Source organism: Python bivittatus, unplaced genomic scaffold (assembly GCF_059951505.1).
Source record: "Python bivittatus isolate LINGU-HERP-01145 unplaced genomic scaffold, Pbiv_v1 ctg000430_np1212, whole genome shotgun sequence".
NCBI classification, from domain to species: Eukaryota; Metazoa; Chordata; class Lepidosauria; order Squamata; family Pythonidae; genus Python; species Python bivittatus.
In genome coordinates, this window is record NW_028277071.1 from 4,639,512 (window position 1) to 4,661,480 (window position 21,969).

Consider the following 21,969-nt stretch of genomic DNA (forward strand, 5'->3'; position numbering starts at 1 on the left):
TAGATCACATTATAGTCTGACATGACTTCATCAGCTGTTTTTCAAGTAGAAATAGACAGTAAGACATACCACTGATTATACTCAAAGAGCTCTGAGGGCTTCCAGGTTTGAATGTCATGGGGAACATTAATAGCATCCTTCAGGGTCAGGTCATCCTTTTCCCTAGGAGTCCCATAGGATTTGGAAGAGGCAAAACGGCTAATTTCATAATGATAGCATCTATCTAGAGATTTTCAACATTCACAACTCAAAAAAAAAAAAAAATGTGTGGGCCATCTGAGCTAGGAAGAGAAGAATGAAATTACTACATCTCTATAGCAATATAGAGCTATGGAAATGAAAATAGATACAGATAGATAAAGTTAACATAGCTTTAAGGTTAGAATGAGGAATTACAGGCAGGATCTGGATTGCTATTTTTAATTAGTGACTAAAAATATTCTTTAACCCAATAGGCCTGACATCCCTCATTAACAGAAATAACTTCCAATCTACCTGGAAGATATCCATTACAGAAAAACAGGAAACTATGGTTTGAAAAATCTGCCTGTTTGCCTGATATCCTTTATATGTACATGGTAGAGAACTTTCCCCATTGCACATTTAAGCTAGAGAGCAAAGTGCAATTAGATTGGCTTCCAAAGCTGCAGTGCCTGCCTTATAGAAGAATGTGCCTCCTGAGATTTGGATGTCTCTGGCTGTTTTTCCTTCTGGTAGGCAAATATAAATGGGGGCCATACAAAAGTGATGGTAGATGATGATGATGATGATGATGATGATGATGATGATGATGATGATGAGAGAGAGAGAGAGAGAGAGAGAGAGAGAGAGAGAGAGAAATTGATTTATTGACCTGTTTTAGTATGGGGGTGTATAGAGATACCTAAAGAGTGGAGGAGTTATTAGCCCTCTTGTAGACCAATACAAATTGTTCTTCCTTATTTGATTGGTTACAATTTTGGTATACATAACTGACTTCCACTAAATATATATAATATTTAAGGTGAATTATAAATTTGTCTTTACTGGTCATCTTAACTCATATGCACATTAGAATGTGTAAAAAGGAGTCAAGATGATATAGAAAGGAGCCTTTCATTGAAACAAAGAGGCTTTTAAACTGTTTCTGAAGCAATCAGGCACTGGGAATTCTCAGGTGCATATCATGTGAATAGCACAATAAGAGACAGAAGAATTGCTAGTTAATTCAGCTCTTCTTTCAGATCCTCATCATATTTTCCTCTCTATCTTCTAACATCCTCCATTTGGATATTGTCTTGATGGATAGGGAGCTTGAATGGTCCTCAGCAAATCTTAATTCCACACAGAGGAATACAATTACTTTTTAACTCTGCTATTTTAATCCTTCTTGGGTAGGAAAAATCAGGCTTGGAATCCAGGTTTATAGACCTGTTTTTTTCTTATGTGATTCATGAATGAGAGACGAGAAGAGAAGAGAAGAGAAGAGAAGAGAAGAGAAGAGAAGAGAAGAGAAGAGAAGAGAAGAGAAGAGAAGAGAAGAGAAGAGAAGTTATTGATGGATGAGCAAGAGACAGACATAAGGCCTGACTGTGTGGTGTGGTAGGATGATAGATAATTAAGGCTAGTACAGTGGTACCTCGGGTTACGATCTTAATCCATTCCGTGACTCTGGTCGCAACTCGATTTGGTCGCAACCCAAAGCAAATTTTCCCATAAGGTTCAATGTAATTACCGTTAATCCGTTCCGGCGTCCGCGGACCACGTGTCAGGGGCAGAAAAATGGCCGCGGACCACGCGTCAGGGCGGAAAAACCACCGCGGACCATGCGGCAGGGTGGAAAAACGGCCGCGGACCACGTGGCATGGGCGGAAAATGGCCGCGGACCATGTGTCACAGTGGAAAATGGCCACGGATCCGGTTCGTAACCCGAGGTAAATTTTTGCGGCTGGAGCTGGTCGCAACCCGAAAAGTTCATTAGCGGAGGCATTCGTAACCTGAGGTACCACTGTACCTCAAATTAAATGATTCTCTTCCATTTCCCTTTCTCAGTTAACTATTCTTGCTCATCCCCTACTGTTCTAAGCTACACTAACCTGATGACAAGGCACACAGTAGGACACATTTCTGGTGAGAAAAATCGTTTGCACCAACAATTAGAAACTTTGGCTGAAGAAAGATTGTTAGATTATGCAAAAGAGCCCATGGAGCAGACCTATAAGGCATTTGTGTTAGTTAAGTTACAGTTAGGGGATTGTTATGCCTATAAAGTAGATTTTTCATCAAACAGATTAAAGTACTGGGAATCCAGTGAAAAGGCCAGTAAGTGGCTGGCACATCATTTGAAGCAACAAAATTAATAGAGCTTAATTCTTGAAATAGTAATTAAGAACAGCCTGACTGTGTTTGACCCTGTAGCCATTTCATAATCAGGAGTTTTATAACTGATGCAAAATGGTAGAGCAAAAGGCCCAAATGGCTTTTCAGTGGAAAGATGTTTGCAAATTTGTTGGGTTCTCTACTTTAGGACTTGTATAATGAATCTTTTAAGGATAGTAAACTGGCATCATCATTTTATAAGGCGTACATACTGTAAGTTTCATTATAAAATGAGGTAAAGATCCTGAATGTTGGGCTAGTTATAGTCCTAGCTCAATAATTAATGTGGATACTAAGATCTTCACTACCATCCTGGCTAGATGGTTGCAGGAGGTCTTACCACATATAATTCATCCCTCCCAGTTGGGGTTTATCAAAAATTGTCAGGCATCAGACTGCTTACCGTTATTAATTGGTAAGTTGGTTGTAGCCAAGGATTGAATGTACTAGTGTCTTTTTCGATGTAGAAAAAAACTTTGACTTGGTTTGGATTTAATTTTCAAAGCAAGTGATGGTTAGATATGGCTTTCCATGGGACTTCGTTCAGCAGATTGAGATTTATTATTTGCAAACATGTGCCAGAGTTAAAACAAATGAAATGATTTCAGACCCATTTGAGTTTCAATGTGAGATTTGGCAGGGATGTCACCTTTCACCCTTGCGATTTAATTTGAACCTTGAATCTTTTACCACCACGGTAAAGCAATCTTTAAACATTAAGGGTATTACATGGATGAGGGGTAAGTATAAATTTAGGTTTGTATGCTGATGATATTTTGGCAATTCTTTATCAGTACTCCATCTCATAGCTGAATATTGTAAATTTTATAAAGAATTTTGGAAAGTGTTCTGGTTGTCAGATTGTGGAGTCCTTGGTTGTAACATTAATTGGAATCAATTTTGCTTACTTCCCTTGGCCCCAGACATATCAATACAGTTATATAAAGAGTGGTGTTTTTTTTTTAACAATCCACTGATTATATTAAATATTTGAGACTTTTCATACCAAAAAATATTTCTAAAAATGTGGATGTTGAAATACATTGAATCTTTTAGAAAGGATGGAACTGGATGTAAATGGATGGGTTAAAAATTTGTTAAGCTTGTGGGATGAAAGTAACGTTTTTAAAAAGAATATTGTCCCTCATTTGATTTACATGGTTAGAGGCATTTCTATGTTAATACCAAAAAAATATTTCCTTCAGATTGATAGGTTACTTAGGAAATATTGTGGAAGGACAGACTCAACAGTATCTGATTCGTACCTTAAACTTGTAGAATATGCAGCAGTGCCAAAACTAACAATACATATACACAATAGAGGTTTTGTTGTTGTTGTTGTTTAGTCGTTAAGTCGTGTCCGACTCTTCGTGACCCCATGAACCATATTGCGCCAGGCCTTCCTGTCCTTCACTGCCTCCCTGAGTTTGCTCAGTTTCATGCTCATTGCTTCAGTGATGCTATCTAACCATCTCATCCTCTGCCGTCCTCTTCTCCTTTTGCCTTCAATCTTTCCCAGCATCAGGGTCTTCTCCAAAGAGATCTCTCTTCGCATTAGGTGACCAAAGTATCTGAGCTTGAGCTTCATTATTGATCCTTCCAATGAGCAATCAGGGTTGATTTCCTTTAAGATTGACTGGTTTGACCTCCTAGCAGTCCAGGGGACTCTCAAGAGTCTTCTCCAGCACCACAGTTCAAAGGCATCAATTCTTCGGTGCTCAGCCTTCTTTATGGTCCAGCTCTCACAGCCATACATTACTACTGGAAAAACCATAGCTTTGACTATGCGGATCTTTGTCGGCAAGGTGACGTCTCTGCTTTTTAATATGCTATCTAGGCTTGCCATAGCTTTCCTCCCAAGGAGCAAGCGTCTTTTAATTTCATGGCTGCAGTCTCCGTCTGCGGTGATCTTGGAGCCCAAATAAATGAAGTCTGTTACTGCTTCCATTTCTACCCCTTCTATTTGCCAGGAATTGATGGGTCCAGATGCCATGATCTTAGTTTTTTTAATGTTGAGTTTCAAGCCAGCTTTTGCACTCTCCTCTTTCACCCTCCTCAAGAGGCTCTTTAGTTCTTCTTCACTTTCTGCCATTAGGGTGGTATCGTCCGCATATCTGAGGTTGTTGATGATTCTCCCTGCAATCTTAATTCCGGCTTGTGATTCTTCCAGCCTGGCATTTCTCATGATGTACTCTGCATATAGGTTAAATAAGCAGGGTGACAGTATACAGCCTTGTCGTACACCTTTCCCTATTTTGAACCAATCGGTTGTTCCATGACCGGTTCTAACTGTTGCTTCTTGGCCCGCATACAGATTTCTCAGGAGACAGGTAAGGTGGTCTGGTACTCCCATCTCTTTAAGAACTTGCCACAGTTTGTTGTGATCCACACAGTCAAAGGCTTTTGCATAGTCAATGAATAGAGGTTTAACTAAATTTAACCAACAATGGTTCCCATGCATACCACATTTCATGCAGCATAGCAAATGTAATTATCTACCGTCTGTTTTTTAAGGGTGCCCAAAGGTTTACAAATATTGCAAATTAGCAAATATATATAAAAAAAAGGGGGGGAGAGAGAAATTAATAGTTTTTAAAATTATTATTATTATTTCCTTTTTTCCTTTTTTACATATTTTAAGTTTTAGGCATTTTACCTTTTGTTCAATTTGCTTCATCTATCTTTTATTTCTTTTTTTCAACATACACACACATTAAGTAACAATACAATGCAGATCTTAATATTGAGTAATTAGTTCAAGATTGAAACTATTATGATATAACTAATACTTTGATGTCAATTCTGGTAGCTCTTTTTTTTTTAATCTTATACTCAAATTTGAATGAAAAGTTAAATCATTTTATACTTGTAACACTGACATCTTAAATGGCAATTAATAGTGATGTAATTTTTACTTTTCTCTTTTTATTTTCAGTACTTGAACCTTTTTAAGTAATAGAATGTTAATAATTTTAATCATATTATATAAACATTAGTGCATTGAACTCTGCATTGAAATAATACAATGTACCAAGATTTATAATATTATAATTAAAGGATTTTTTTAAAAAAGAAATCTTTGGATATTGTGGAAGGACAGACTGTCTGAGCAGATCAAAAGCCACTCTATTCCTTCCTCCCCCTCCCTTCTTGGCCCATCCCCATCGTCAGGACAACCCAGCTGCCAATCAACAGCAGCTGCTAATCAAACAGCAGCATCAGGCAGGAGGCAAGGAGGAGGAGAGAAGACAAGATGGCTGCCTGGAAGCTCTGCATCTTCAGGCCTCCTGAAGAAGAGACTGAATAAACAGACCCAAAGCCCAGGAGTCAAAGTAAAGAGGCAAACTGAAAGATAGATGGCCCTGTTGAGGAGAGGCAGCTGGAAAGGAGGCAGCAGCTGAGAAAACTGGGAAGAGGGAGGTGTTTATTTCCTCCCCTCAGACTGTTGTGAGGGAAAAGTTCTTGAAACTATTTCCCTCAGATGGAGCCAAGATTCGGAAGAGGAGAAGAGTCAAGAAGCCCAGCCAGGAATAAACAAGCAGAGAAGATAAAGAAAAAGAAAAGACTTTGACAGAAGAAAAAGGCTTTGGCAGAACAGAAATAGAAAACAGAAACTAAAAAAGATAAAAGATTGAGCTCTGTGAAAAAAGGAGTATAGCCCCATGCAGAGGGACAATAGAGACATACAGGGATTAAGACCACAGAAATGTAGAAGTCAGCGATAAAGAAATACATTTGATATATAGAATAGAAAGATGTGAAAATATAGTGAAATAGGACTTTAAAGCACATCGTATATATTTTTTTTAATTAATGTATTTATTTATTTATCAAAATTTATATGGCTGCCCATCACACATTAAGTGACTCTGGGTGGCATACAATAAAACCAACAGTTAAAAATATTCTACAAAATCAACTAAAACCAATTAAAACAAAATGATAAATATACATAGGATACATAGAGAGCTTAAAGAAAAATGGATAATTAAAATTGAAAATAGTTTTATTATTAAAATTATTTTCAGAAATAGCTGAAGGCATTTATAATTTACAATTCCTTTTTTTTTCTTTTGGTAAGCTTTCCTTTTGTAAATTAGACATGTCCACCCAGTCACTGAAGGGAGATGCAAAAGCCTAATCAATCGTCCAAGTTTCCAGTGCTTTGTGTCTATGGAGTCTGGGTCAGTCTTGTTACTGGCGGTTGAAAAAAGAACCTGTTACAGCTATATGACAGCATAGATTGGGTTTTGACAATAAGACTCATGAGTATTTAACTCTTTGGAAAAATTCTACTTTGAAAATAGGTGGTAAAATGCTCTATTGGAAAGTTTGGGCAGAACCTGGGATGGTGACTTTAAACAAAGATTATGTAATGACTGTTTTAAGGATTTCTCCTGACTCCAAATTCAACTTGGCCTTCCTAGTTTGGAACAGTGGAGGGACCTTCAACTTAAGCATTTTCTAACAGACTTTGCCCACTTCAAAGGCAACTGAAATACTGTCTTATTTGATGGAATCCATGACAGAAGTAACCCCCTCCCTCTTCTTCAGGCTGTTTTGGTGTTTTTTATATTTTCTTTCTTTGGCTTTTTTTTTTCCCATTAACTTAACACACAGTTTTCTTTAATTGTGGGTTTTTTTAGTGTATTTATGTGGTTTTTCTTTTGTTTTTAAAACTGCATTTTGATAGAAGATAGAGATAGAGATAATATATTTTATTTCATTTCATTTCATTTCATTTTAAGAAAGATATTTTTTTAAAAAAGAGAGAGAGCGGTGGGCAGTAATGCAATGTTATTGTAGCCATACCAAAGATAGCTCCTTTTTAATACAGACTGGAAGTTTGGATCTTTCTATTCTAAAAAAGTTTTTAAAAGAACAGGGACATCAAAGAACAGTTATATGTGTATATCAACACTAACTGAAAGTTACTTCCTTGAAAGTCATGAAGGAAGTCTGATAAGAATCCTCTAACTGGGGCCTCTGCAGAGCCATAAAAAAATAAAGATGGTGGACACAACCATGTGACTAAAACATGGTCATCTTATATGTGCCTGCAATGGGTACAACACCTTTAAAAAGGGTGTTTTAAGGAGAAATGACAGGGAACTAAGTCTTTGCCCCTGTGGTGAAGGGGATCCTGATATATTAATCCATGTTTTGCTAGATTGCCCTTATTATAAAAATGCCAAGTTGCAAATGGGAACTTTCCATCTAATCAGCTCATCAATATTCATATTATTTACAATTGTTATTTTCCAATCAATTTGATTTGTTTTCTCTGCAAGTGGCTACATTTTGTTTTACTGTTTGTAAAATGTGACATACTTTGACCACATCACTCACTTTTATAAAATAATATAATAATAATAATAATAATAATAATAATAATAATAATAATAATAATAATAATAATAATAATAGCAGCAGCAGCAGCAGCAGCAGCAGCATATAAATGATTTGAGGTTGACATAGCTGATTTTTAAAACTTTCTTTTCATTAGCTGATGCTTACTGTTCAGTTCAGGTCTCATCACAATGATAAAACACTTGGGGAAAAAGATACACACCAATAAGCCAGCACTGGAGGAGATCATGGAGAAGACCTCCACAGCCAACATATATTTTCCCCTTGTGCTTAGATATGTTGGAACAAAGCACAACCAAACACTGCAGAAGACCAACATGCTGAAGGTGATGAATTTGGCTTCGTTGAAACTGTCTGGTAACTTCCTAGCTAGAAAAGCAGCAGAGAAGCTGTTCATGGCCAGGAAACCCATAAAGCCCAAGACACAGTAGAACATAGTGACTGATCCCTCACTGCACTCCATGATGACTTCTTCAGACACTGAGTGAACATCAAAATCTGGGTATGGTGGGGACATTATCAGCCATGCAGCAGAAATGCTGGCTTGAATAAGGGAGCAGGAAAGAAGAATGAAACTGACCATTCTTCCACCCACCCATTTCCTCAATCTGGAACCAGGTTTGGTTGCTATGAATGCTAGAACCACCACAAAGGTTTTGGCCAACACACAAGAAACCGCCACAGAGAAGATGAGGCCAAAAGCTGGTTGTCGAAGGAGACACACAATTTTATCAGGTCTCCCAATAAATAGAAACACACAAAGGAAAGAGAGGAGGAGGGAAATAAGGAGAGTGTAGGTAAGATTACGGTTGTTGGCTTTGACAATGGGAGTCTGTCTCTGTTTAACAAAGATTGTGAGCACCAAAATTGTCATTAAAGAACAACAAAGAGAAAGAACAGTGAGACTAATCCCCATGGGTTCTTCATAGGACAAAAAGGTGATCCGTTTTGGGATGCATATATATCTGTTAGGGTTTGGATAATGATCTTCTGGACACAGAGAGCAGTCATCCATGTCTGAAAAAGAATACAACATGGATAGGGATAGAGATTATGCACATTGTTATACAAAATGGCTTAGTCTCACTATATCTAGAATCTTCCTACCGTTTTCCTTTGATATTTTCCCCTCTGGACACAGAAGACAATCATAGCAGCAATACGGCTCCCCTTCTTTTTTGGCCTTGCTGTATCCTGCCTCACAAGGATCATTACACAAAGAAAAAGGTGGTGTCTATCCGTAAATAAAAAAAAAAAAATAGGATTTTAAGATATGGAAGGGAAAGGAAGTGCTTGGAGAGATACTGTTGTTAGGGAATCAACAGATTAAGACGGGATTGATGATTGATTTGAAGTCCTTTGAAGACATTACTGAGATGTAATCAGTCTGCAACTGACTCATTAAGCATCTACCATTATTGGTATCTATGGCCTTCTATAGGCATCATCCCCACACTCAAAAAGACAATTTCTGTGTTGGGTAGAGAATGATAGAGTTCTTTTCTTCTTAATTCAGTTGTTACCAGATTGATGCAATCTAGTCGATGTGACTGGAGCTTTTATATCAAACCCATGGTTTCCATTGTCCATAACTAATTTAGAGCACACAGTGGGACAAAGTAAAAGGTGGAAAATTCTATGCGTAACATTTAAAATGTGAGCGTTGCTATAGATACTTTTTCCTTCCCTAGGACATGTGTGCTTAGCTTAGCTCAGAGATGATACTATGGAACTTCCATCAATGAAGATAATATTTTATGCTATATCAATGAAGGCAGAGAGATCTTCTTTGATATATCTAACCTGATGAAAGCCTATTGGCCATATGATGGAATCCACAGAGATATTGAAGAACTTGTCTGGTGGAGCTGTGGGATCTATTGCTCCAACTTTGACCCTAAGAAATGACTGGTTTGGGAATGTGATCCAGTTGATAATATCAAATCCACCAATGAATTCTCCATTTTTATCAAAGGTAATCTTTTCACCAACACTGTTGTTGAATGTGACACTTCTCAGAAAGGAATGAAGCTATAATACAGAGACATAGAAAAAGAGAGAAAGAGAGGGAGCGAGAGAAGGAAGGAAGGAAGGAAGGAAGGAAGGAAGGAAGGAAGGAAGGAAGGAAGGAAGGAAGGAAGGAAGGAAGGAAGGAAATAAATTTTTTTTTTTTTGGTTTGTACATCAAACAAATAACATAGCAATCACCTCAAAATAGAGGTAGAAGAATTAAAATACCATATTACTGAAATAAAATTAAAAGTTATTAACATAGAAATACAAAATACAAAATGTAAAACCAGTGAAAAAGTTATGCAAATCTAGTCTATATGCTGCATAGTTAAGCTAGATGATCATAGACAAATATAAATGTAATAATAGGATTTCAAAATAGCAAAAATGAGGGCATTACAGGGGACAATTATAAAAATGTTACACTTTTTTTAAGGGTGATATTGTAATGTGCATAATGCATGGATGGTTACACTCTCTAAGCAATCATTGTCCATTTCAATCTTCATAAATCTATTTCATCACTGACTTTCGGGGTGACAATTGGTCAACTATCTAAAGAATGATTTACTCTCTGAAGTGAACAGGCTTGAAAAATGGAGAATTTCAGCATCCAGTGTCTTTCCTGAGTAAGGATTTATCATTGTTATCAGTCCTTTCTCCTCCATTCAAGGTTTGCATGAGAACAAAATAATCTAGAAGTCCTTGCAGTGGGCATGAAGATACTTTGAACAATCAAACAGATGTGTCTAACTGGTTTTTTATTTATTTTTTTTATGAGGCCAAATCTTATGGAATCTTACATTTCTAAGGGGAAATGGAACATATTGGATCAATCTAAATGCAAACATTCCAGTCAAAGCATCTAGAACACCTCCTTCTATCTACTTATACACTGATCTTTATTGCAGTTAACTTGATGGATAGAAGCATATTCTAAGATATATTGTTATAATTAGTAGAATGCCTTTTGTGATGTTAATATGAGCATATAAATATTTTTATTAAGTCATTAGTACATTTCACTTTTAATGGACAGATGTTGCAAATACAGATATGGTGAAGGTTTCTGCATTTCTCTGCTTAATATTTTACCTGCCACAGCTCTTGATCTTGAAACTGTTGCCTTCCTTCTTTCACGATTGTTCTTTGTCTGGACTTATATAAATACAGATATTGCAAAGCATGTGCCACAACATAGACTGCATTGTAAATATTGTAGCTCTGGCCACTCATGCGTGTTTCAAACACAGATGCAGGAAGGGTCTCAAGCCTCTCCTGTCCAGTACATTTTTTCTCAGACTTCTCTGTTTCAGGGCTGGTGAAGAAACAGTTGAATGCCTGTTCCAAGAAATCTTTCCTAAAACCATCGTGCTGGTTGTTGGTTGGATTTAGGCTTTCAAGAAATTCCTGGAAGTCTTGGACTTCCTTTGTATGAACTGCAAAGGATAAAGCACCTTGCAGGAAATGGATGCCCCAAGATTTATGAAAGGAATTTGAAGTGTAATCTGTCTGAGCTGTTATAAGCCAGATTTTTGTCTTCTTTGGTATATCCTCCACTTCTGATAATTGCAGAAAGGTTCTCAGAATTGATATAGACTCAATTTCACCATATAAGACTATGACATTGGCTGTGCTGTTCATGAGAACTTGGTATGTTTTCACTCCTTCACATATTAGATCATGAAAATCAATATAAAAAGCCACATTTGGGAACTCTGCTATGAAATCAAAGCAGATGCCATGCTGCGAAATCATGGGGAGCACAACCTGAACAAATTTCTCTCCTTTGTCATCATTTACAGCAAGAACGCCAATCCACATCCATCTAAAATACAGCAATAGCTGGAGAAGGCCCTTATGTTGGTGGGATTCCTCTGGCAACATTTGTTGGAAGAAAACTGCTTGAGTTGCTTTATCCATGATTGGAGCAGAGCCATATGTCAACTAAAGAAAACAAAAACATATGCAATTGCAAAGGTCTGTGTGAGCTTCTGAAAATGCATTGAATTTTTGGGTGTTCTTGAGCTTGTATACTGAAACATTGTCTAAATAGTTGTGTTCATTTCCAAATGGCTATCCAGGTTTCAGTCTTAGAAGTAGAGAAACTTTTTTTGTGTGTGTGGAAGAACTCTCATTGTGCTCATTTTCTTTTTAAAGAATTTTTTAAAGAATGATCATTCTAGAAATGACCATTCTAGAAAAGGAAAAATTAAGTTTGAAACTTAATTTAATGTCTGGGATTGGGGAACACTTAGCTTTCCCAAACATAGCTACTGTCTGGTCAGACTTATCATTACTTATGGTCCTGTGCTAATCCAATCAAGCAGAAATGAATGTATAATAGTCCTAAAGCTCTCTCCTTTCTACCCCCTTTAATGTTTTCAAAGCATTTTGGAGACACTGTTGTCCTAGAGAGAGAAACATCCATGGAAGTTTATGGACACATAAAACACCCTACATATTTTCTTCTACAAAAGGGCAAAATTCTCTGTTTTTCTACTGGAGAAGTACACAGTGTTGCTGGACAAGAAGTGAAGGAATGTTTCCCAAGGCTAAGAGGACAAAGGGACCATAGAGCAGGAGCAGAAGGATCCCTAAATGCTGGGCTCATCCTTCTTACCTTATTTTTATTATTTGGGGATATATATTGAGGCTAAGTCTTCTATCTACAATGTAGGTAATGACTGGGACCTTTTCATTTCAAATCTCTGTTTGGTCTTCAAGGAGCATTTCTGTTTCTATCCTCTCCATATTCTCTTTCAGTCAACACATATTCTTACTTTTTCTATTTTTGAATTTCTACCTGTATTTGGAGTTTGAAATTAAATGGATTAATTCAACCAAGTTAGATTATTAGAACATCTTGTACTTTTGCTGTTAACCCAAGAAAATAATTGACTTCTTGAATTCCATGTCTTCATCTCTGGTAATAAATGTTCACTGAATTAAAAGAAATGGATGATTGTGTACCAACTGGATTCAATTCATCAACATGGAATATCAGCCATTGTTAAAACTTCCTTTCTGAGTATCTATCAAAGGGTTTTATACAGTCTGAACCATGCTTTTTATCATAAAAGCAAAAACACTCTAGGCTTGTTCAGGTAGTACCATATAACTTCAACACATCTTACCTGAGGAACTTTGTAGATGCACAGAACAGTTGCCATGTGGAGACAAATGTCAGGTCCCCCAATGACTGCAGCCAAAGTTTTTGGTAACCCACACTTGTAGTTAGGGACAAATCTGCCCTGGGTGAATAGAAGCACCATTGAGGCAAGGTAAGTCCAACCTGGACTGAAATTGCTGTTATAAATGTGGAAGCCCAGTGTGATATTGGGTAGGATCTGGATATTTTCATTGATCTCCTTTAGAGTAAACACCAAGGCAAGAATGTGCTGGTAATTCTGGAATGATACTCTGTAACAAATGTTACATAATATATTAAAAAGGTCTGCTTTAGAATATGGCATCTGCAATCTTTCAGTACAATATTTTGTTGAATGCATGTTAGTGCAATATATTTACTGTTCTGCTAGGGTCCTGGAAAATGCTCAGCAAAATTGTAGCACACATATACCACTTTGGAATCTTTCTTTTTTTTTTTTTTAATACAAGATAAACACTGGCTTGAGGTTGGAAGCATTATTTCTTAATACATGAAAAATGCCCAGTAGCAAACCCCAGCTTCGTAGGAATTCATCATATCCAGATGAAAGTAGCTGCATTTTGTTACCAATAAAATCAACTGAAAAAAAGGTAATCACAGATTTTAGTGGTAGTTACATCTTCATAAATTAATCTGTATCCACATTCTATATTTAGAGATAATTGGATATGATTGATATTAATGGAGCTTGGGCCTTTTTATACACTTCATGTGGAAACTGAAATGTAGCTTGAACATAGATCAAGGCATCCTGTTTTTAAGAGGGATGTTTCAAGTACTTTTTTAAATTATAGCTTACAGGAAATTATTTTGAGCATCATGTGATTGAACAGCAAGGTACGGAGCTTGATTATAAATAAAATATGTACTTACATAAGTCCATCTTGAAGTTCTTGAGAAGGATGTTGACTGAAAGAAATTGGATCAGAAAATGTTGAGAATACAGAAATAATGCCAGCAATGTTAACATCTCCAAGATCATGATATGTGTGACGAATAGGAAGAGGCTCTTCAAAGTCACATTGAATGCTGGGATTCTTGTACAGCACTTGAGACATCACCATTAACAATGACTCCATGAATACTAATATCTTCCATTAATGTCTTCTTTCTGTATACAAATGCCCCTGTCTGTAACAAGATCCTTGAAGTAGATTGGACTGACCTGACTTCTTGAGATGTTTTTCAGATAAAAATAGACAGTGCAACATACTGTCAAATCAACTCACAAATTGGGGCTTCCAGCCATGAGTTGGAATATCATGGAGTACATTAATTACATCTTTCAGGGTCAGTTCATCCTTTTTTCTTGGAGTCCCATAGGATTTGGAGGAGACAAACTGGCTAATTTCATAATGATAGTGAGACTAAAACCTTTACAGAAAGATTTTTCATGTTCAGAACTCCAAAGAAAACATGTGAGATCCTCCTGTGGGAACCTCTTGTGGCATGAGCCACAAGACAACCAATTAAAGTCATGATATTCATAAATCAAGATACAAATTGATGTATAGGTATAGGTATAGGCATTATATAGAACTTCTATTTCATTTGTATTTATTTCTTTAATATTTTATTTTATTTTTTATTTTTGGTGCTCTGAGTCAGTGCTGACTCCTAGTAACCGCCTTGATGAATCCCTGCAGTTTTCTTGGCAAGATTTTGGGAAAAGGTTTTCCATTCCCTTGTTCATAGGGAATAAATTGAGTGACTGGAGCAAGGTCACTGAGGTTTGCTCCCAAGTCTGGATAAGATTGCATGGTCTCCAGGTTTTGAATCTGGTGCCTGAACCAGTACCCAAACTGACTCTCAGAGAAATAGAGAAGAGAGAGCAGAGAGGTACAGCAGAGAGTAGAGGTGGAGAAGGAGGAGAAGGTGAAGAGAAGGAGAAGGAGAAGGAGAAGGAGAAGGAGAAGGAGAAGCAGATGCAGAGGTAGAGGTAGAGACAGATACATAAGTGCTTACATATAAAGAGGCAAACAACTAGAGAAATTAGTTAATTATTTTGGTATAATAAAATTAAAGTCTTTAGCATCAAATCTCACACCTCATGATTACATGCAGTATTCTTGGCAACAACCAGGATTATTGTAAGATTAACATATAGAATTTGAACAAACTTGGTTCAACAACTTACATTTGACTAGAAAATAAATATTGTGAATATTTCTTTATTTTAAATAAGATATTTAATGATTGCTGATTACATAAGTAATGATCCACTTAACAGGAAAAATATGTGCTAGAATTATACATTTGGAAACATGACTGTTGAAAGTAATCATGAGAGAGAGAACAGGAAGCTATTCTGTTCCAGGTCACCACAGTTGGATGAAAGATGGGCATGGAATAGCTGGGAAGACATGAGAATTAAGATCTTTGGATCAAAACTCAAAAGGCATGTATTTATTATATGAACAACATGGAATATTGTTATCTGAAGATAACATTCACAGATCAGAAGGAAACCATATGCAACTTCCAAAAAGGGAATAAGTCTGTCATCATGTCCAGATTGTTCAACTGAATAGCAAAACAAGAGACCGAAGAACAGCCAGATGATTCAGCTCTTCATTCCACTCCTCCTCCCACTTTCTCTCCAATGACCTATTCTAGCTTCTGACACTATCCAGTTGACTTTCATCTTCAAGGATAGGGTGCTTGACAAGACTCAGTAATTCTTAAATCTGCCCTTAGGTCCAAATTACTTTTTAATTCTGCTGTTTCAATCCATCTCCAATAGAACAATTTGATTTGAAATTCATTTTTTTCTTCCATGATGGCACCACAGCAGATGCATGGACTGTGGGCTCTGTGTATGTTATTGATGGAGTGTGGAGGTGGTTTGTGGTCCAAGACATAATGCTGGGCTAGCAGAGATGGTTGTGTAGGCTGTCTGGGCTGACAGAGAAGATGGGAGCAGTGGTGGCGATGTTGCAGGCGGATAGAGCAGTGGATGCTGGATTACATCACAGCCCTTTCAGTGTCTCCCTGGGCAGCAGACAGGTGGTGTGTCAGCAAGCAGAGTTCTTGCTGTAGAGGTTCTACAGCATTGAAGTGGTGGTTGGGGAAACACAATGGCCCTGAGGATCAGCAGTTTTCATCTCATCTGACAAGTGGCACTGGACTGGCTTCCAGGAATGCAGTGGTGTGTTGGAGGAGACTGTAGGGAGGTGGCTGCCTGGTTCTGCCCTTCATTTTGGAACTGTGCAGAGGGACAGGCCAGAGGTTGACTGGGCTGGTGCACCAAAGTGTAGTGGCAGTGGTGACAGTGCCTTGGCAAGGGGCCTTGGCTGAATAGAGGGCTTTGATGGCCAGGTGATCAGGAACACTTGGAGCAGGAGCAACACAGAAATCTTGCAGGAGAGCCGGCTTACATCCTGCAGCTGCCACTTCACCAGCCACATGGAAGACCAGCCATGTTAGTGGCTTCCTCTCTCCCCCTTGGAGTAGACTGGATGGTGGCTACCCAGGACCTGCATGGTAGTGGAGGCCCCAGGGTCGTGGGATTGAACAATTGTTGGGATGACCAGCACCTGGTTGGAGAAGATCTGGACTGGCAATGACCACCTTGTGGACTTGTTGGGGAATAGACTCAGTGTGGTCAGGCCTGTCTGTTACCTTTGTGTGAGAGACAGGAGTGAGGGAAGGGGACTTGCCTATGGAGCCCATTGGATGTGAGGCTTCCCCCACCAGTTGGGTGAAAGCAGGGTGTCTGGGGAAAGGCTGATTTGGATGGGAAGGAGATTGTGGCTTGATTGACAGGAACAGAGAGCCTCCCCAGGTGGTGGTGCTTAATGCTAGGCAGAAACACCATTAACTGGAGTGGTGCTTACACCCAGTTCCTGAAGTTATGGCTGTTGCAGCACCCCCACAGTCACGTGATCAAAATCAGATGCTTGGCAGCCTGCCCACACTTACGACCACAGGGGCACTTCAACTCCCAGGGCCTTCAGCAATCTCAGCCATCTGCCATTCCCCAGGCCTCTATTTCAGCCACCACCACCACTGAGGAGTGTCACCTCAAGCCCTGTGCTATGGCCAGCCACCCCGGCACCACAGATCAAAGCCCCCACTGCTTCTGCCACCCTGCGCTCTGCAGGCCCTGCCATATCCAGTTGACCTTATCCATTTTCTTCCCATTGCTAGCAAGGCACCCAACCTGGCCCTAGGTCAGGCAGCTGCTGGCTGCACCAGGCCTTCTTCCCAAAGCTGCTTGCGCTGTCCTCCAAATAGCATACCCCAATCTTGCAATGCTTCAGAAAAACCTTGGAAAGCTTCTGAGGCATAGGGCTTGAGGACGTACTCCTTGGCTGCAGCAACAGCACTGGGACTAAAGTAGAGGCCTGGTGGCAATGGCAGCCAGCTGAGACTGCTAAAAGCCCCAGGCCTCTACTTCAGCCCTAGTGCCACCACCAAGGAGTGCCGCTGTGCAGGGCAGCCAAAAGGGCAGAGGTGGGAGGGAAGTAGGCAGGTGGGGGGAGTTCTAGTGGAGGCAGAGGAGGCAGTCCCTTACCTTACTGAGGCTTGGAGCTGGGAGAGACCAAGCCAGGAATGGCTTGGATCAGGGCAGGTCCTCACCTAATGATGGCAATGGGGGGGGGGGGGGATGCTGGGATTGCTGTTGCTGAACTATGTAGTCATGTGATGTTTCACATTGCTTAGCAACAGAAAAGCTGGTCCCAATTACTGTTGTAACTCGAGGACTATATAGATGTCAGAGCACCCTGGTTAACTGAGTACCTCCAAGAGATGAAGTGGCACAAGAGACCCCTAGAGTGCTGCTGCTGGAAGGCAAAAAGTAAAGTCAACCGAGCATAGATAAGAGCCTTTGTTAGGACTTACGTAGTAGTAAACAATAACTATAAAAAATATTAATCAGTCAGTTCAATTAGCAAAAGCATTAAGAGTACCAGTGATCATAAACTATATATATTAACCTTAAACAAATACATCTATTTTGCATTTTAACATCTAATTTTTTTCTGAGAAATGAAACATAAAAGGCCTCTCCCCCCACAAGCATAAGAAAGACCAATAATAATAACAGGTGTATTTTAAACTAAACCAAATAAATCACTTTTACAGGTGTAAATCATCATCTTACAGTCCTGGTCAGGAAAAAAAAAAAATCAATATTAACAACCTAGGATCAAAACTTATACAATTTAACCCATATCCGATAAATCCACTTTAGATTACTTTCTCTTCTTTTTAAAAGGCTTATTCTTCAGTCTGTTCTCCAAACAGAATCCGACATAGTGATCTCTTATCATACCCTCCCCGTCTATTTTCAGAAAAGGTTTCAGAGATTTAGTGTTTCCCTTCTATGGATCCAGAGTAGGATAGTTCTCAAAGTCACTCTTCTGATCCTTTACAACTTCTTTCTCCATGTCACTCTCATAATCAAGTGACCTTAAGTCCATCTTCAGATCCCCAGCATCTTTTTCCATATCTTCTATGTCTCTCTTATAGTCTAGCATTTCTTTAAAGTCCATTTTAGAATCCTTATTCAAATCATCCTCAGCTTCTGTTTTATTCAATGAAATCTTTTCTTCTTCTACAACCTCTGTTAGACACAATTTTAGAAATAATTCCCAGGCACACTGATCCCAAACAGCTAGAAATTCTTCTATAAAAAGAGAATGTTCCTCCATTATATTAGAAGATATCTTTTCCTTTAATTGCTCTCTGGTTCCCTCTAGTTAACCTTCAAAGCCCAGTTTATCAAATGTTTATTTTCAGAACCAGTACTTTCCCAGGACAGATTTTCTTATGGTTAAATCCAAGATCAGTTGCTGTATTTTCTTAAAAGTTTTTAAAAAATCCATGTAAAAAAGCTATTTCAAATCCATATGGCCTCTTAACTGTCCCCAAACAGCATTCTTAATTCCCTTTCACTGTTTCCAAAAGTTAAAATATTTCTTTTAAACTTACTTTAATCTTCTTTCTTCAAAGATAAAAGGAAATTCTCCCGGTGTGCATCAACTTACCTTTCAAGAGGTTTTTAATTCCAAGTAAATCACAAATAGGCAGTTTCCAATGTTAATTAAAAGAGGAAGTGAACGCAAATCTAGTGTCCTCAGAAGGCTCTGAACTGCAGCATGGGCTTGATGTTTCCCTCAACACTCAACATTCAGAACACTCAACCTGCTGGAGATCACTAAATTGCGATTTCTTAACAGGGAGCCTCTGTAAGGAGTACCTATGGGTGATCCAGTCATCTCTTTCATCCAGAGATAGTTCCAAAGAGCCAGAAACTCTTTCCACAAAAACAGAGCTGTGTTCAACCTGACATTGCTCCCCCAGAAATGTCCAACATGCTTTTCTCTTCAGTGAACACACTGTAGCAAATTTATTGGAAAGGGACCAATATGTAAATCTGATACTAAAATGCATTGTACTTTGCATGGAGTGGTTTTGGAGTTGTCTGAAATTTCTTTGCCAGATATTTCCTGGTCCTTGTTACAGAGAAGACAGAATGTCAGCCAGGTGGCCAATTGGAAGATCTTCTCAATTTACCATCCTCTTTCTGGGTGGCCACATCACACAATATGTACCTGATAATTTCCAGTGTCTGATTTTTTACATAGGTAACTTTGTTGAAATGAAAGGTTGCTAGGTATATCATCACCACTCCTTTTTACACATTTTAATGTGCATATGAATAAATCCCAGTCAGTAAAGATAAACTTATTATTCTCATTAAATGTTATGTCAAATTAAGTGAATAACAGCTGTGTATAGGTCATTGTTGTAAAAAATTAACCAAAGCAGAAAAATTGCATAGGTGTATAAAATGAGCTGGTAACTCCCCCACTCTCTCTTGTCCCCATACTGAAAGATATCAGTCAATCAATTTGTGGTTTTATTTATTTATTTATGACATCGATAGGGCCCCCTTCGTAAATATATAACTCTGAGCAGCTAGCCAACAATTTACAAAAAGCCAAAACTATAACCAAACAAACTCAAAATAATCCAAAACAAAGAAAAACCCCAAGGTACCATATGACAAACTCATGACCAGACACATCCTAATATTCCAAGGCTAACAGATGGAAGAAAAGTCAGGTCTTGACAGCCTCTCAGAAGCTCAATCCACATATCAGAGGGGAGGTGGTTCCGCAGGGCAGGACAATAACAAAAAGTCAATGGAACTGAATTCAGCTTTCCAGCTTAAATGTACATTGGGAAAAATTCTCTGCCATGTACAAGCAAAGGGTTGGATGCAAAGTGACAGATTTTTAAAACTTTCTTTTCATTATATGATGCTTATTGTTCAGTTCAGGTCTCATCACAATGATATAACATTTGGGAAAAAAGATACATACTAATAAACCAGCACTGGAGGAGATCATGGAGAAGACCTCCACAGCCAACATATATTTTCCCCTTGTGCTTAGATAGGTTGGAAAAAAGCACAGCCAAACACTGCAGAAGACCAACATGCTGAAGGTGATGAATTTGGCTTCGTTGAAACTGTCAGGTAACTTCCTAGCTAGAAAAGCAGCAGAGAAGCTGACCATGGCCAGGAAACCCATAAAGCCCAAGACACAGTAGAACATGGTGACCGATCCCTCACTGCACTCCATGATGATTTCTTCAGACATTGAGTGAACATCAAAATCTGGGTATGGTGGGGATATTATCAGCCATGCAGCACAAATGCTGGCTTGAATAAGGGAACAGGAAAGAAGTATGAAACTCACCATTCTTCCACCCACCCATTTCCTCAGTCTGGAACCAGGTTTGGTGGCCATGAATGCTAGAACCACCACAAAGGTTTTGGCCAACACACAAGAAACCGCCACAGAGAAGATGAGGCCAAAAGCTGGTTGTCGAAAGAGACACACAATTTTATTAGGTCTGCCAATAAACAGAAACACACAAAGGAAAGAGAGGAGGAGGGAAAGAAGGAGTGTGTAGGTGAGATTCCGGTTGTTGGCTTTGACAATGGGAGTCTCTTTGTGTTTAACAAAGATTGTGAACACCAGGGTTGTCATTAAAGAAAAACAAAGAGAAAGAACAGTGAGACTAATCCCCACTGGCTCTTCATAGGACAAAAAGGTGATCTGCTTTGGAATGCATTTATTTCTGTTGGGGTTTGCATAATGATCTTCTGGACATAGAGAGCAGTCATCCATGTCTGAAAAATAAGAGAACAGGATTGTGTACAGTGGATTATACACAATGTTATATGAAGTAGCTTCGTCCCATTCTATTTGAAATGTTCCTACCCTTCTCCTTTGATATTTTCCCCTCTGGACATGGAAGACAATCATAGCAGCAAAATGGCTCCCCTTCTTTCTTGACCTTGCTGTATCCTGCTTCACAAGGATCATTACACAAAGTAAAAGGTGGTGCCTGTTGAGAAATAAAAAAGAATAGCTTAAGATATTGGGAGAAAAAGGAAGTGCTTTGAGAGATACTGTTACTGAAGAATCAATAGATTAAGAATGGATTGACAAACAAGTTTGAAGTACTGTGAAGAAATCACTTTGAGATATAATTGGTCTGCAAGGGACTCATTAAATATCTACCATTATTGAAATATATGGCCTTCTATAATCATCATCCCCACTCTCAAAATACAATCTCTTATCCATATAGGGAACAAAGGTGTTCTAATATTCTTAATTTAGGTGTCACCACATTCATGAAATCCAGTGCAGTACAGCTTTTATATCAAAGTCATGGTTTTCATTCTGCATACCTAATGTAGAACACATAGTAGACAAAATAAAGGATACAATATTTTTATTTATTTATTTAATTTGTATGGCTGCCCATCTCAACAATTGGCTCTTGGCTCTTGGCCCTTCTCCTTTGATATTTTCCTCTCTGGACACAGAAGACAATCATAACAGCAAAATGGCTCCCCTTCTTTCTTGGCCTTGCTGTGTCCTATCTCACAAGGATCATTACACAAAGAAAAAGGTGGTACCTATCCATAAATAAGAGGAATAGTTTAAGATATAGAGGGGAAAGGAAGTGCTTGGGGAGATACTGTTACTGGGGAATCAACAGATTAAAAAGAGATTTATAAACAAGTT

General features: G+C 38.5%; 2 protein-coding genes across 2 annotated transcripts; both read right to left on the bottom strand.

Annotated features, from left to right (window-relative positions):
- Positions 1-7,843: 7,843 nt before the first annotated feature.
- On the bottom strand, positions 7,844-8,743 carry LOC148215311 (vomeronasal type-2 receptor 26-like). Its single transcript, XM_088144132.1, has one exon. The coding sequence runs from the start codon at positions 8,741-8,743 to the stop codon at positions 7,844-7,846; it is 900 nt and encodes a 299-aa protein (XP_088000258.1).
- An 11,165-nt stretch (positions 8,744-19,908) lies between these two features.
- Positions 19,909-21,062, bottom strand: LOC148215312 (vomeronasal type-2 receptor 26-like). Its single transcript, XM_088144098.1, has one exon. The coding sequence runs from the start codon at positions 21,058-21,060 to the stop codon at positions 20,161-20,163; it is 900 nt and encodes a 299-aa protein (XP_088000224.1). The 5' UTR covers positions 21,061-21,062; the 3' UTR covers positions 19,909-20,160.
- Positions 21,063-21,969: the final 907 nt, after the last annotated feature.